Genomic DNA, 13,527 nt, shown 5'->3' with positions numbered 1-13,527 from the left:
TTAATAAAGAAAGTTTTTTATTGATCAACTGAAACTTTAATCCTCATACACAAAATATTGTTCTGAAACCATGTCCCTTGTTGCATTTCCACGCCTATTAGCTTGTTCTACACATATTTCTTCTGGTAAATCATCAGCATCTATTGGATCTTCATCTTCTAATGGACAGCCTCTTTTAATTGCAATATTGTGCAGTATGCAGCAAACCAATATAATTTTTGCAACTTTCTCTGGTGCATACTGCATAGCACCACCAGAACGATCAAGACATCGAAACCGCATTTTCAAAATACCGAAAGTCCTCTCAATAATCCCCCTGGTAGATCGGTGAGCTTCATTGAAACGTACTTGACTTCTGGTCTGTGGGTTGTTATAGGGAGTCAACAGCCATTCTGTACATGAGTACCCTCCATCTCCTAATAGAAGATATAATAAATATAAATATTAATATAAGAATAATTATAAAGATTCAGAACTATACAATACAAACTATACAGATTACAGTCGACAAATTGGGCGCAATTTTGGTACATTGAAATGAGAGACATATTAGACGCCAGTTATGCTTACCTAGAAGCCATCCGTCAGGCATATTTCCGTCCTCGAACTTCCGGTATAACCCAGTCTGCCTTAAAATGTAAGAATCATGACAGGAGCCAGGAAAGTTAGAACGGACACTGATAATCCTCATGTGGGGGTCACAGACCATCTGGACATTCAAGGAATGGAAATGCTTTCTATTCCTATAGATCTCCTCACGAGCTTGAAGTGGTCTTACAGCAACATGGGTACAGTCTATGGCACCTAGGACATTGGGCATCCCAGCCATCCTATAGAAATTTGACTTGATAGATTGCCATTCTTCAGGGGTAGATGGCAAACAAACATATCGATGAAAAATAACCATCATAGCCCCTATTACTTTGGATAAGTGGCGTGAAAAAGCAGATTGACTCATTCCAATAATGACGCTAGAAACTGCCTGAAAGGAGCCTGTTGCAAAAAAATGCAATGCAGCTAATAGTTTCAGAAGTCCCGGAATAGCTTGTGAACGAGCAGTCATCAGCTCCAAATGATCTTCAATCTCTCGATACAGGTGTAATATCGATTCACGATCAAGCCGGAATCTTTGTATGATCTCTCGGTCAGAAAGGCCGTGCAAACCAACCCGTGGAAAGAATACACGGGGGACTCGAACTCTCCTTCTTCTAACCAATCGATTAGCTACATTTCCAGTATTCTGTCTTCTAGCCCGGATTTGCATCAAACGGAGAATAAACAAAAACAGAATTCTCTCCATAGCTGCTGAAATGAACAATGTAAGTACAATGCTGATATTACTGCCTTTTATATATGTATAGACTGGCGTCTAGAGTGGCTTTCCTATTGTTTTGTACCTTGCCCGCCACCTAAAAGGTGGCGAGGCAAAAATAACGAGGTGGGGGCGGAGATTGACGCGAGCGGACAAATAGATTTTTTAGTACATTCGTTTTTGGCGAGTTGGTGGTCAAATGTGTCTAATTACAGTAAAAAATGGAGAGGTAGCGAGGTATGGCGGATAAGTACGCTCGCAATTTTAAAGATGCGAGTTTTTACATAATTTACGGCTTTGTACAGTTTGCGAGTTTTGACGCGAGATTTGTTGCGGGTAGCTCGCTGACTGCTTAGTACATGGAGCCCTTAAAGCCCGTTCACACGGGCCATTTTTTGCAGTACAGCGGTCCCACCCCTTGCTCTCTCTCTATATCCCCTCTCTTTCTCCCCTCTCTTTTGCTCTCTCTCTCCCCCCTCTCTTTTGCGCTCTCTCCCCCCTCTCTTTTGCTGTCTCTCTCCCTCTTTTGCTGTCTCTCCCCCCGCTCTCTTTTGCTCTCTCCCCCCTCTCTTTTGCTGTCTCTCTCCCTCTTTTGCTGTCTCTCCCCCCCCTCTCTTTTGCGCTCTCTCCCCCCCTCTCTTTTGCTGTCTCTCTCCCTCTTTTGTTGTCTCTCTCCCTCTTTTGCTCTCTCTCTCCATCTTTTGCTCTCTCTCCCCCTCTCTTTTGCTGTCTCTCTCCCTCTTTTGTTGTCTCTCCTTCTTTTGCTCTCTCTCTCCCCTCCTCTTTTGCTGTCTCTCTCCCTATTTTGCTCTCTCTCTCCCCCCCCTCTTTTGCGCTCTCCCCCCTCTCTTTTGCGCTCTCTCCCCTCTCTCTTTTGCGCTCTCTCCCCTCTCTTTTGCTCTCTCTCCCCCCCCTCTCTTTTGCTGTCTCTCTCCCCCCTCTCTTTTGCTGTCTCTCTCCCTCTTTTGTTGTCTTTCTCCCCCCTCTCTTTTGCTCTCTCTTTCTCCCCCCTCTCTTTTGCTCTCTCTTTCTCCCCCCTCTCTTTCTCCCCCCTCATCTCTTTTGCTCTCTCTTTCTTCCCCCTCATCTCTTTTGCTCTCTCTTTCTCCCCCCTCATCTCTTTTGCTCTCTCTTTCTCCCCCCTCATCTCTTTTGCTCTCTCTTTCTCCCCAATTTCTTTTGTGCTCTCTTTCTCCCCAATCTCTTTTGTGCTCTCTTTCTCCCCAATTTCTTTTGTGCTCTCTTTCTCCCCAATCTCTTTTGTGCTCTCTTTCTCCCCAATCTCTTTTGTGCTCTCTTTCTCCCCAATCTCTTTCTCCCCAATCTCTTTTGTGCTCTCTTTCTCCCCAATCTCTTTTGTGCTATCTCCCCAATCTCTTTTGTGCTATCTCCCCAATCTCTTTTGTGCTATCTCCCCAATCTCTTTATCCCCCTCTTCTGCTCTCACTATCCCCTTCTTTTTAGAGCTATCTGTCTTCTTATGATTCACTGACTCACTGTGCACAGCCACACACCCGGCACCTCTTATGATTCACTCACTGTGCACAGCCACACACTCGGCACCTGGCCCCGCCCGCGTCATGCTCGGCCCGCCCGACTCCGCCCATGGCACGCCCGGGTCCCGCCCACACCACGTCCGTCGGCCACGCCCACTCCACCACACGCGACGCTGGGGGAAGAGTTAGAAGGCCAGGTGTGTTTGTCCTCGTGCGCAGTCTCTACTGCGCATGACAGCTTCGGACAAACACACTTGGCCTTTTATAATATAGGATATATATTATTTTATTTTAAGCTGTCTTCACTTGGAAATCGAAGAACTCATTACAACTAATGCTCTTGCTTTCATATGTCTGCTTTATTAACCTGAAAAAAACAAACCAGGCGGCTGCAGATCCCAGCGTGGATGAGGGGAAGCCGGACGCCGCCGGAGCTGGAGTCACACAGACCCGTGAGGTGCAAGCTAGACGTGGCTAAGCGAAAGCCGCAAAAAATGCCAGAAAACAAGATGGAGCTGCACTCGGGAAAAACCCTTACGTGTTTCGTGCCGCAAGTGGGCACTTAATCATAGGAATAGGTCATTCAACTTGACACCCCCTTCTTAAAGGGAAAAGTGACCAATCGAATACCTAGATGATAATTTAAAACAACATACACACTATAAAAAACATGCCTAATTAGACATGATAATGTAGTACATACAGTGTCAGGAAGACATCTAGCAATATAAATGTATATTTACTAATACAAATATGTTACAGTATAGAATCATTGTAACAAAATATAAGCATTAATGACAGTCTATAATCAACATAATATATACTAAATATTGCTTAATGATTCTATCATATATAGCAAGTATAGGTTGTCATATTTGAATGTGTTATCAAAAGAATACACACTGATATATATAAATGTACATATACATAATAATATATAAAGAAACAAATTGATCCTCCAATCAATTACAAAAAGTCAATAATGGAGAATATAACAGAGAAAATAAAATAAATGTGTTAAAAACCTAGTTCGACTACACATTAGTCATGATAAAGCAATTTGCATATAAATTTGTTTAATTTTTCTAAGCATGACAAAAATGCTAAACATAACCTTAAGCACATATAAAAGCACAAAGAGACATAAACCGGATCCATAAGTCTCAAAAGGCATTTGGAAAAAGTTGTTGGAAAAGGCAACACATCACCTATGACAATCTTTATGGACAGTTAGTCATTTTTAAGCTATAGATAAATATGTTTTGGATCTGTCTTAATTTGGTCTAAAAACATAATTTGACCATGTGTCAAACAATGATTATATAGATATCATATCTAAGTATTATCAGTTTTACAGGCACAGCAATTGATGCTGTACATAAGCCTAGGCCTCTAATTAAGCATTATGCCAGATGTTTCACATAGGGGGTAAGATATTAAAGATTACAATATATAATAATATATGGTAATATATAATAATGGAATTAAAGTATATGGGTTAGACAGGATACATTTAGTATGTATTGAGATGTGCTGATAACTCTATTCTAAAAAGAGGCTCATATCCCATTCCCTATTTATTCCACCTGGGGTGATAGTTCTTAATTTATAAATCCAGAACATTTCTTGTTTTAATAATAGTTTATTTCTATCCCCTCCTCTTATTGGCCTTACTATATCAATAACTTTTACTCCCATATTGAACTTATTGGTCATATGCATCGAGAAGTGATGTCTGGCAATTGCTGAATTCTTATTAAAGTTCTTGGTGTCATTGATATGTTCTTTCATTTGTGATCTTAACTGCCTTGATGTCTGTCCAGTATACTGCATTTTGCCTTGATGTCTATCCAGTATACTGCATTTTGCCTTGATGTCTATCCAGTATACTGCATTTTGCAAATGTTGCACTCCAAAAGATATACCACATGCTCACTTCTACAATTTGCATAAAAATGTATATGTACATTGATTGATATCAGTGTGTATTCTTTTGAAAACACATTCAAATATGACAACCTATACTTGCTATATATGATATAATCATTAAGCAATATTTAGTATATATTATGTTGATTATAGACTGTTTAAATACTTTATCCTGTCATTAATGCTTATATTTTGTTACAATGATTCTATACTGTAACATATTTGTATTAGTAAATATACATTTATATTGCTTGATTTCTTCCTGACACCGTATGTACTACATTATCATGTCTAATTAGGCATGTTTTTTATAGTGTGTAGGTTGTTTTAAATTATCAACTAGCTATTCGATTGGTCACTTTTCCCTTTAAGAAGGGGGTGTCAAGTTGAATTACCTATACCTATGATTAAGTGCCCACTTGCGGCACGAAACGCGTAAGGATTTTTCCTGTTCTGTGCCTTTATTTTAAATAATTCTCCAATAAACAGTGATTTTATTTCACATTGTGCCTTCCAAGTGCAGCTCTATCTTGTTTCCTGCTTTATTATCCTCTCCACTGCCATGGCATATAAAAACGGATAACTGCTCAATGTGCTGCAGCCTCTCATGGCAATAGAGAGGTTAATGAAGCAGACATATGAAAGCAAGGGCATTAGTTGTAATTATTTATTTGGTTAAAGCACTTGGGGAGAATGGTAGATGATATGGTCTCTTAAAAAACTTTTACGATATTCTCTTTGAAGTTGATATTTAGGTTGATCAGTGACTTGAGGCTATGATGTCTAAATGAGGACAGCTTAAATTTATATATATATATATATATATATATATATATATATATATATATATATATATATATATATAATAAATAAATTGTAATATGTAGTTTATATGTAAAAAGGCTTTAGAGGTGGATTATATTTCTTTAACAGGGGAGGACAAGTTACAAGGCTTTGTGTTGTTTCTTCAGACTCAGAGAATCTACATCTGCCAAGGAGAGATGTAACCTATTCTTGTCAGAACTCAGAATTGCTGTGCTTACAGCTGTGTCCTGCCTCTCCCTATGTCATGTGCTCCAGGAAAACTTAGAACACCGGCCCACGTTGTCTTCAGCTCGGCTTCCTCCTTCTTGCTTGTGATTGATCTCACTCACTATGGGAGTTTGCGCCCGGTGTCACGTGACGTAGGCGTGGAGATTTGTTGCCGCGTCAAGGAAATTTTATGTGCAAATTTAAAAACACGGCATTAATACTGATTGGCTTTAAAAAATTAATAAGTTCACACTTGCCCTGTCGACATCACACATACTTTGGAAATCTCTGCCTTAGGGGAAGGAGTGGTTTTCTGTTTTCTATTCTGTTGAAAGGAATGAAAAAAATTGGGAGCTTTAAATTTACCCTTAGATTTCTTGTCTTGGGGCAGAAAAACATAATTTATGTAAGAACTTACCTGATAAATTCATTTCTTTCATATTAGCAAGAGTCCATGAGCTAGTGACGTATGGGATATACATTCCTACCAGGAGGGGCAAAGTTTCCCAAACCTTAAAATGCCTATAAATACACCCCTCACCACACCCACAAATCAGTTTAACGAATAGCCAAGAAGTGGGGTGATAAGAAAAAAGTGCGAAAGCATAAAAAATAAGGAATTGGAATAATTGTGCTTTATACAAAAAAATCATAACCACCACAAAAAAGGGTGGGCCTCATGGACTCTTGCTAATATGAAAGAAATGAATTTATCAGGTAAGTTCTTACATAAATTATGTTTTCTTTCATGTAATTAGCAAGAGTCCATGAGCTAGTGACGTATGGGATAATGACTACCCAAGATGTGGATCTTTCCACGCAAGAGTCACTAGAGAGGGAGGGATAAAATAAAGACAGCCAATTCCTGCTGAAAATAATCCACACCCAAAATAAAGTTTAATGAAAACATAAGCAGAAGAATCAAACTGAAACCGCTGCCTGAAGTACTTTTCTACCAAAAAACTGCTTCAGAAGAAGAAAACACATCAAAATGGTAGAATTTAGTAAAAGTATGCAAAGAGGACCAAGTTGCTGCTTTGCAAATCTGAACAACCGAAGCTTCATTCCTAAATGCCCAGGAAGTAGAAACTGACCTAGAAGAATGAGCTGTAATCCTTCGAGGCGGAGATTTACCCGACTCGACATAGGCATGATGAAATAAAGATTTCAACCAAGATGCCAAAGAAATGGCAGAAGCTTTCTGGCCTTTTCTAGAACCGGAAAAGATGACAAATAGACTAGAAGTCTTTCGGAAAGACTTAGTAGCTTCAACATAATATTACAAAGCTCTAACAGCATCCAAAGAATGCAATGATTTCTCCTTAGAATTCATAGGATTAGGACATAATGAAGGAACCACAATTTCTCTACTAATGTTGTTAGAATTCACAACCTTAGGTAAAAAATTCAAAAAGAAGTTCGCAGCACCGCCTTATCCTGATGAAAAATCAGAAAAGGAGAATCACAAGAAAGAGCAGATAATTCAGAGACTCTTCTGGCAGAAGAGATGGCCAAAAGAAACAAAACTTTCCAAGAAAGTAATTTAATGACCAAAGAATGCATGGGTCCAAAAGGAGGAGCTTGAAGAGCCCCCAGAACCAAATTCAAACTCCAAGGAGGAGAAATTGACTGATGACAGGTTTTATACGAACCAAAGCTTGTAAAAAACAATGAATATCAGGAAGATTAGCAATCTTTCTGAGAAAAAGAACAGAAAGAGCAGAGATTTGTCCTTTCAAGGAACTTGCGGACAAACCTTTATCTAAACCATCCTGAAGAAACCGTAAAATTCTCGGTATTCTAAAAGAATGCCAAGAAAAATGATGAAAAAGACACCAAGAAATATAAGTCTTCCAGACTCTATAATATATCTCTCTAGATACAGATTTACGAGCCTGTCACATAATATTAATCACAGAGTCAGAGAAACCTCTTTGACCAAGAATCAAGCGTTCAAACTCCATACATTAAAATTTAAGGATTTGAGATCCTGATGGAAGAAAGGACCTTGCGACAAAAGGTCTGGTCTTAATGGAAGAGTCCACAGCTGGCAAGAGGCCATCCGGACAAGATCTGCATACCAAGACCTGTGAGGCCATGCTGGAGCTACCAGCAGAACAAACGAGCATTCCTTCAGAATCTTGGAGATTACTCTTGGAAGAAGAACTAGAGGCAGAAAGATATAGGCAGGATGATACTTCCAAAGAAGTGATAATGCATCCACTGCCTCCGCCTGAGGATCCCGGGATCTGGACAGATACCTGGGAAGTTTCTTGTTTAGATGAGAAGCCATCAGATCTATTTCTGGGAGTTCCCACATTTGAACAATCTGAAGAAATACCTCTGGGTGAAGAGACCATTCGCCCGGATGCAACGTTTGGCGACTGAGAAAATCCGCTTCCCAATTGTCTATACCTGGGATATGAACCGCAGAGATTAGACAGGAGCTGAATTCCGCCCAAACCAAAATTCGAGATACTTCTTTCATAGTCAGAGGACTGTGAGTCTCTCCTTGATGATTGATGTATGCCACAGTTGTGACATTGTCTATCTGAAAACAAATGAACAACTCTCTCTTCAGAAGAGGCCAAGACTGAAGAGCTCTGAAAATTGCACGGAGTTCCAAAATATTGATCGGTAATCTCACCTCCTGAGATTCCAAAACCCCTTGTGCCGTCAGAGACCCCCACACAGCTCCCCAACCTGTAAGACTTGCATCTGTTGAGATTATAGTCCAGGTCGGAAGAACAAAGAAGCCCCCTGAACTAAACGATGGTGATCTGTCCACCACGTCAGAGAGTGTCGTAAAATCGGTATAAAGATATTAATTGAGATATCTTCGTGTAATCCCTGCACCAATGGTTCAGCATACAGAGCTGAAGAGGTCGCATGTGAAAACGAGCAAAGGAGATCGCGTCCGATGCAGCAGTCATAAGACCTAAAATTTCCATGCATAAGGCTACCAAAGGGAATGATTGTGACTGAAGGTTTTGACAAGCTGATATCAATGTTAGACTTCTCTTGTCTGACAAAGACAGAGTCAGAGATACTGAATCTATCTGGAAACCTAAAAAGGTTACCCTTGTCTGAGGAATCAATGAACTTTTTGGTAAATTGATCCTCCAACCATGATCTTGAAGAAACAACACAAGTCGATTCGTATGAGATTCTGCGAAATGTGAAGACTGAGCAAGTACCAAGATATCGTCCAAAATAAGGAAATACCAATACCCTGTTTTCTGATTACAGACAGAAGGGCACCGAGAACCTTTGAAAAAATTCTTGGAGCTGATGCTAGGCCAAACGGTAGAGCCAAAAAACTGGTAATGCTTGTCTAAAAAGAGAATCTCAGAAACTAAAAGTGATCTGAATGAATCGGAATATGCAGATATGCATCCTGTAAATCTATTGTAGACATATAATGCCCTTGCTGAACAAAAGGCAGGATAGTCCTTACAGTTACCATCTTGAATGTTGGTATCCTACATAACAATTCAATATTGATAGATCCGGAACTGGTCTGAAGGAATTGACCTTCTTTGGTACAATGAAGAGATAGAATAAAACACCAGCCCCTGTTCCAGAATTGGAACTGGCATAATTACTCCAGCCAACTCTAGATCTGAAACACATTTCAGAAATGCTGAGCCTTTGCTGGGTTTACTGGGACACGGGAAAGAAAAAAATCTCTTTGCAGGAGGCCTAACTTGAAGCCAATTCTGTACCTTTCTGAAACAATGTTCTGAAACCAGAGATTGTGAACGGAATTGATCCAAATTTCTTTGAAGAAAACGTAATCTGCCCCATACCAGCTGAGCTGGAATGAGGGCCGCACCTTCATGGGTGCTTAGGAGCTGGCTTTGGATTTCTATAAGGCTTGGATATATTCCAAACTGGAAATGGTTTCCAAACTGATACCACTCCTGAGGATGAAGGATCAGGCTTTTGTTCCTTGTTGTGAGGAAAGGAACGAAAAACGATTATTAGACCTAAATTTAGCTTTAGATTTTTTATCCTTTGGTAAAAAAGTTCCCTTCCCTTCAGTAACAGTTGAGATAATAGAATCCAACTGAGAACCGAATAATTTATTACCCAGGAAAGAAAGGGAAGCAAAGTTTAACTTAGAAGACATATCAACATTCCAAGTTTTAAGCCATAAAGCTCTTCTAGCTAAAATAGCTAGAGACATATACCTGACATCAACTCTAATGATATCAAAAGATGGTATCACAAATAAAATTATTAGCATGTTATAGAATAATAATAATGCTAAAAGAATTATGATCTGTTACTTGTTGCGCTAAAGCTTCTAACCAAAAAAGTTGAAGCTGCAGCAACATCCGCTAAATATATAGCAAGAGTAGAGACAGCCCCATTAACCTTAGGGATTTTGTCCCTAAACTCTAATCTGTCAGATGGCACAGGATATAATTGCTTAAAACGTTTTAGAAGGAGTAAATGAATTACCCAAATTATTCCATTCCCTGGAAATTACTTCAGAAATAGCATCAGGGAGAGAAAACACTTCTGGAATAACTACAGGAGATTTAAAAACCTTATTTAAACGTTTAGATTTAGTATCAAGAGGACCAGAATCCTCTATTTCTAATGCAATTAATACTTCTTTAAGTAAAGAACGAATAAATTCCATCTTGAATAAATACGAAGATTTATCAGCATCAACCTCTGAGACAGAAACCTCTGAACCAGAAGAACCATTATCAGTATCAGAATGATGATGTTCATTTAAAAATTCATCTGAAAAAAGAGAAGTTTTAAAAGACTTTTATGTATACTAGAAGGAGAAATAACAGACATAGCCTTCTTAATGGATTTAAAAATAAAATCTCTTATGTTATCAGGAACACTCTGAAAATTAGATGTTGACGGAACAGCAACAGGTAATGTAACAGTACTAAAGGAAATTTTATCTGCATTAACAAGTTTGTCATGACATTCAATACAAACAACAGCTGGAGGAACAGATACCAAAAGTTTATAGTAGATACACTTAGCTTTGGTAGCTCCAGCACCGGGCAGCGATTTTCCTGAAGTATCTTCTGACTCAGTTGCAACGTGGAACATCTTGCAATATGTAATAGAAAAAAACAACATATAAAGCAAAATTGATCAAATTCCTTAAATGACAGTTTCAGGAATGGGAAAAAAATGCTAGAGAACAAGCTTCTAGCAACCAGAAGCAATAAATAATGAGACTTAAATAATGTGGAGACAAAAAAGACGCCCATATTTTTTAGCGCCAAATAAGACGCCCACATTATTTGGCGCCTAAATGCTTTTGGCGCCAAAAATGACGCCACATCCGGAACGCCGACACTTTTGACGCAAAAAACGTCAAAAAATGACGCAACTTCCGGCGACACGTATGACGCCGGAAACAGAAAAATAATTTTGCGCCAAAAAAGTCCGCGCCAAGAATGACGCAATAAAATGAAGCATTTTCAGCCCCCGCGAGCCTAACAGCCCACAGGGAAAAAGTCAAATTTTTTAAGGTAAGAAAAAAATGATTGATTCAAATGCATTATCCCAAATATGAAACTGACTGTCTGAAAATAAGGAATGTTGAACATCCTGAGTCAAGGCAAATAAATGTTTGAATACATATATTTAGAACTTTATAAAAAAGTGCCTAACCATAGCTTAGAGTGTCACAGAAAATAAGACTTACTTACCCCAGGACACTCATCTACATGTTGTAGAAAGCCAAACCAGTACTGAAACGAAAATCAGCAGAGGTAATGGTATATATATAAGAGTATATCGTCGATCTGAAAAGGGAGGTAAGAGATGAATCTCTACGACCGATAACAGAGAACCTATGAAATAGACCCCGTAGAAGGAGATCATTGCATTCAAATAGGCAATACTCTCCTCACATCCCTCTGACATTCACTGCACGCTGAGAGGAAAACCGGGCTCCAACCTGCTGCGGAGCGCATATCAACGTAGAATCTAGCACAAACTTACTTCACCACCTCCATAGGAGGCAAAGTTTGTAAAACTGATTTGTGGGTGTGGTGAGGGGTGTATTTATAGGCATTTTAAGGTTTGGGAAACTTTGCCCCTCCTGGTAGGAATGTATATCCCATACGTCACTAGCTCATGGACTCTTGCTAATTACATGAAAGAAAACTCCCTTACCCACAGTAACAGTGGAGATAATAGAATCCAATTGTGAACCAAAAAGATCTTTACTTACAAAAGAGAGAGATAATAATCTATTTTTATACACCATGTCAGCAAGATTTAAGCCATAAAGCTCTTCTAGTTAGAATGGCTAAAGACATGGATGTGACATTGATCTTCATAACATCAAATATAGCATCAAAACTATAACTATGTTTATAACATGTCCGTCGCCATCGGCAGTTGCGCATGCATCTTCAAAAGGAAAATTGGATGCGTGCGCAGCCACCTCAGCGCGAGACAGCTTCAGGAGCTCAAACTCTCAGCTGTAACATAACTGCTGAGAGCTGAAGCTCCTGAAGCTTCAGGCATCTGCCGCATATGGAGCCAGAGCGTGATTGGTGCTCCGCCTCCATATGAGGCCAGATGCCTGATCGTTACAGATGGTGACACTGCATCCAGGTGGATTCCAAAAATGGCAGGGTGGTGAAAGAATCCAACAGGATGCTGCGTAAGATGCATCCAGGTGGATTCCGAAAATGGCAGGGTGGTCCCGTCACCACAATAGACTGCCCTTCCAAAAATGACAGGGTGGTTCCGTCACCACAATGGACTGCCTTCTGGGCAGGCTTTCCCACTAGTCACAAATAAAATGATTTGCATGTTGAAGTAAAACAATAATGTTAGATATTCAGAATCTGAAGACAACTGCTGTGCTAAACAGTCTTCTTTAGCAATCACATTAGAGCTAGCTTCTAGAATAGGAAATACTTCAGGAGTAATAACAGTAGTCTTAAATACAGAATTTAGATGATTACTAGCTTTATCATCAGGAGGTTTAGACTCCTCAATACCCAAAGTAAACAAAGCATCCTTTAAGGGAGAGCGAATATATTCTATCTTAAATAAAAAAAGATTATTTGTCTATATCTGTCTCTCACGTGGCATCCTCTGAATCAGAGGAAACCCCATCAGTAGAAGATACATCAGTATGCTGCAAGTCAGAACTTAATTCACTAGGTTTAGGAAAATGTTGCAAAACCCTTTTATGTTTATTTGAAGGCAAAGTAGCAGTCATTGCCTTCTCTATAGCTGCAGCAATAACATTTTTAATTTCTGCAGGAATGCTATGTACAAAAGACTGATATGGAATAACAGTGGGTGCATTTGTACTCATAGATATATTATCAGCATTTAACAAATTGTCAAAACAAGAGCCACATAATTGAGCTGAAGAATTTAGATCAGCTTTTTTACAACAAACACACTTAGCTTTGGTAGTTACATGTTCAGGCAGCTCAAATCCTATCGGCTAGATTTAGAGTTTTGTCGGTAACGACCCGCGCAGCTAACGCTGGCTTTTTTCCCCCACCGCACCTTTTAAATACTGCTGGTATTTAGAGTTCACAGAAGGGCTGCGTTAGGCTCCAAAAAGGGAGCGTTTAGCATAATTTACCGCCACTGCAACTCTCAATACCAGCGGTGCTTACGGACGCGGCCAGCTTCAAAAACGTGCTCGTGCACGATTCCCCCATAGGAAACAATGGGGCCGTTTGAGCTGAAAAAAAACCTAACACCTGCAAAAAAGCAGCGTTCAGCTCCTAATGCAGC

At 39.6% G+C, this 13,527-nt stretch overlaps 1 protein-coding gene across 1 annotated transcript in view; it reads right to left on the bottom strand.

Annotated features, from left to right (window-relative positions):
* Positions 1 to 13,527, bottom strand: part of LOC128657371 (oocyte zinc finger protein XlCOF6.1-like) — a 107,447-nt gene continuing 93,920 nt past the window's right edge. The window contains exon 5 of the mRNA XM_053711696.1: positions 1 to 416. Within this exon, the coding sequence (XP_053567671.1) occupies positions 37 to 416 (380 nt within the window). The 3' untranslated portion in view covers positions 1 to 36. The remainder of the gene's footprint in view (positions 417 to 13,527) is intronic.

This window comes from Bombina bombina, chromosome 4 (assembly GCF_027579735.1).
Source record: "Bombina bombina isolate aBomBom1 chromosome 4, aBomBom1.pri, whole genome shotgun sequence".
In the NCBI taxonomy this organism is placed as follows: Eukaryota; Metazoa; Chordata; class Amphibia; order Anura; family Bombinatoridae; genus Bombina; species Bombina bombina.
Note: the sequence above shows the minus strand (reverse complement) of the source record. Positions and strands in the feature narration are given on the sequence as shown.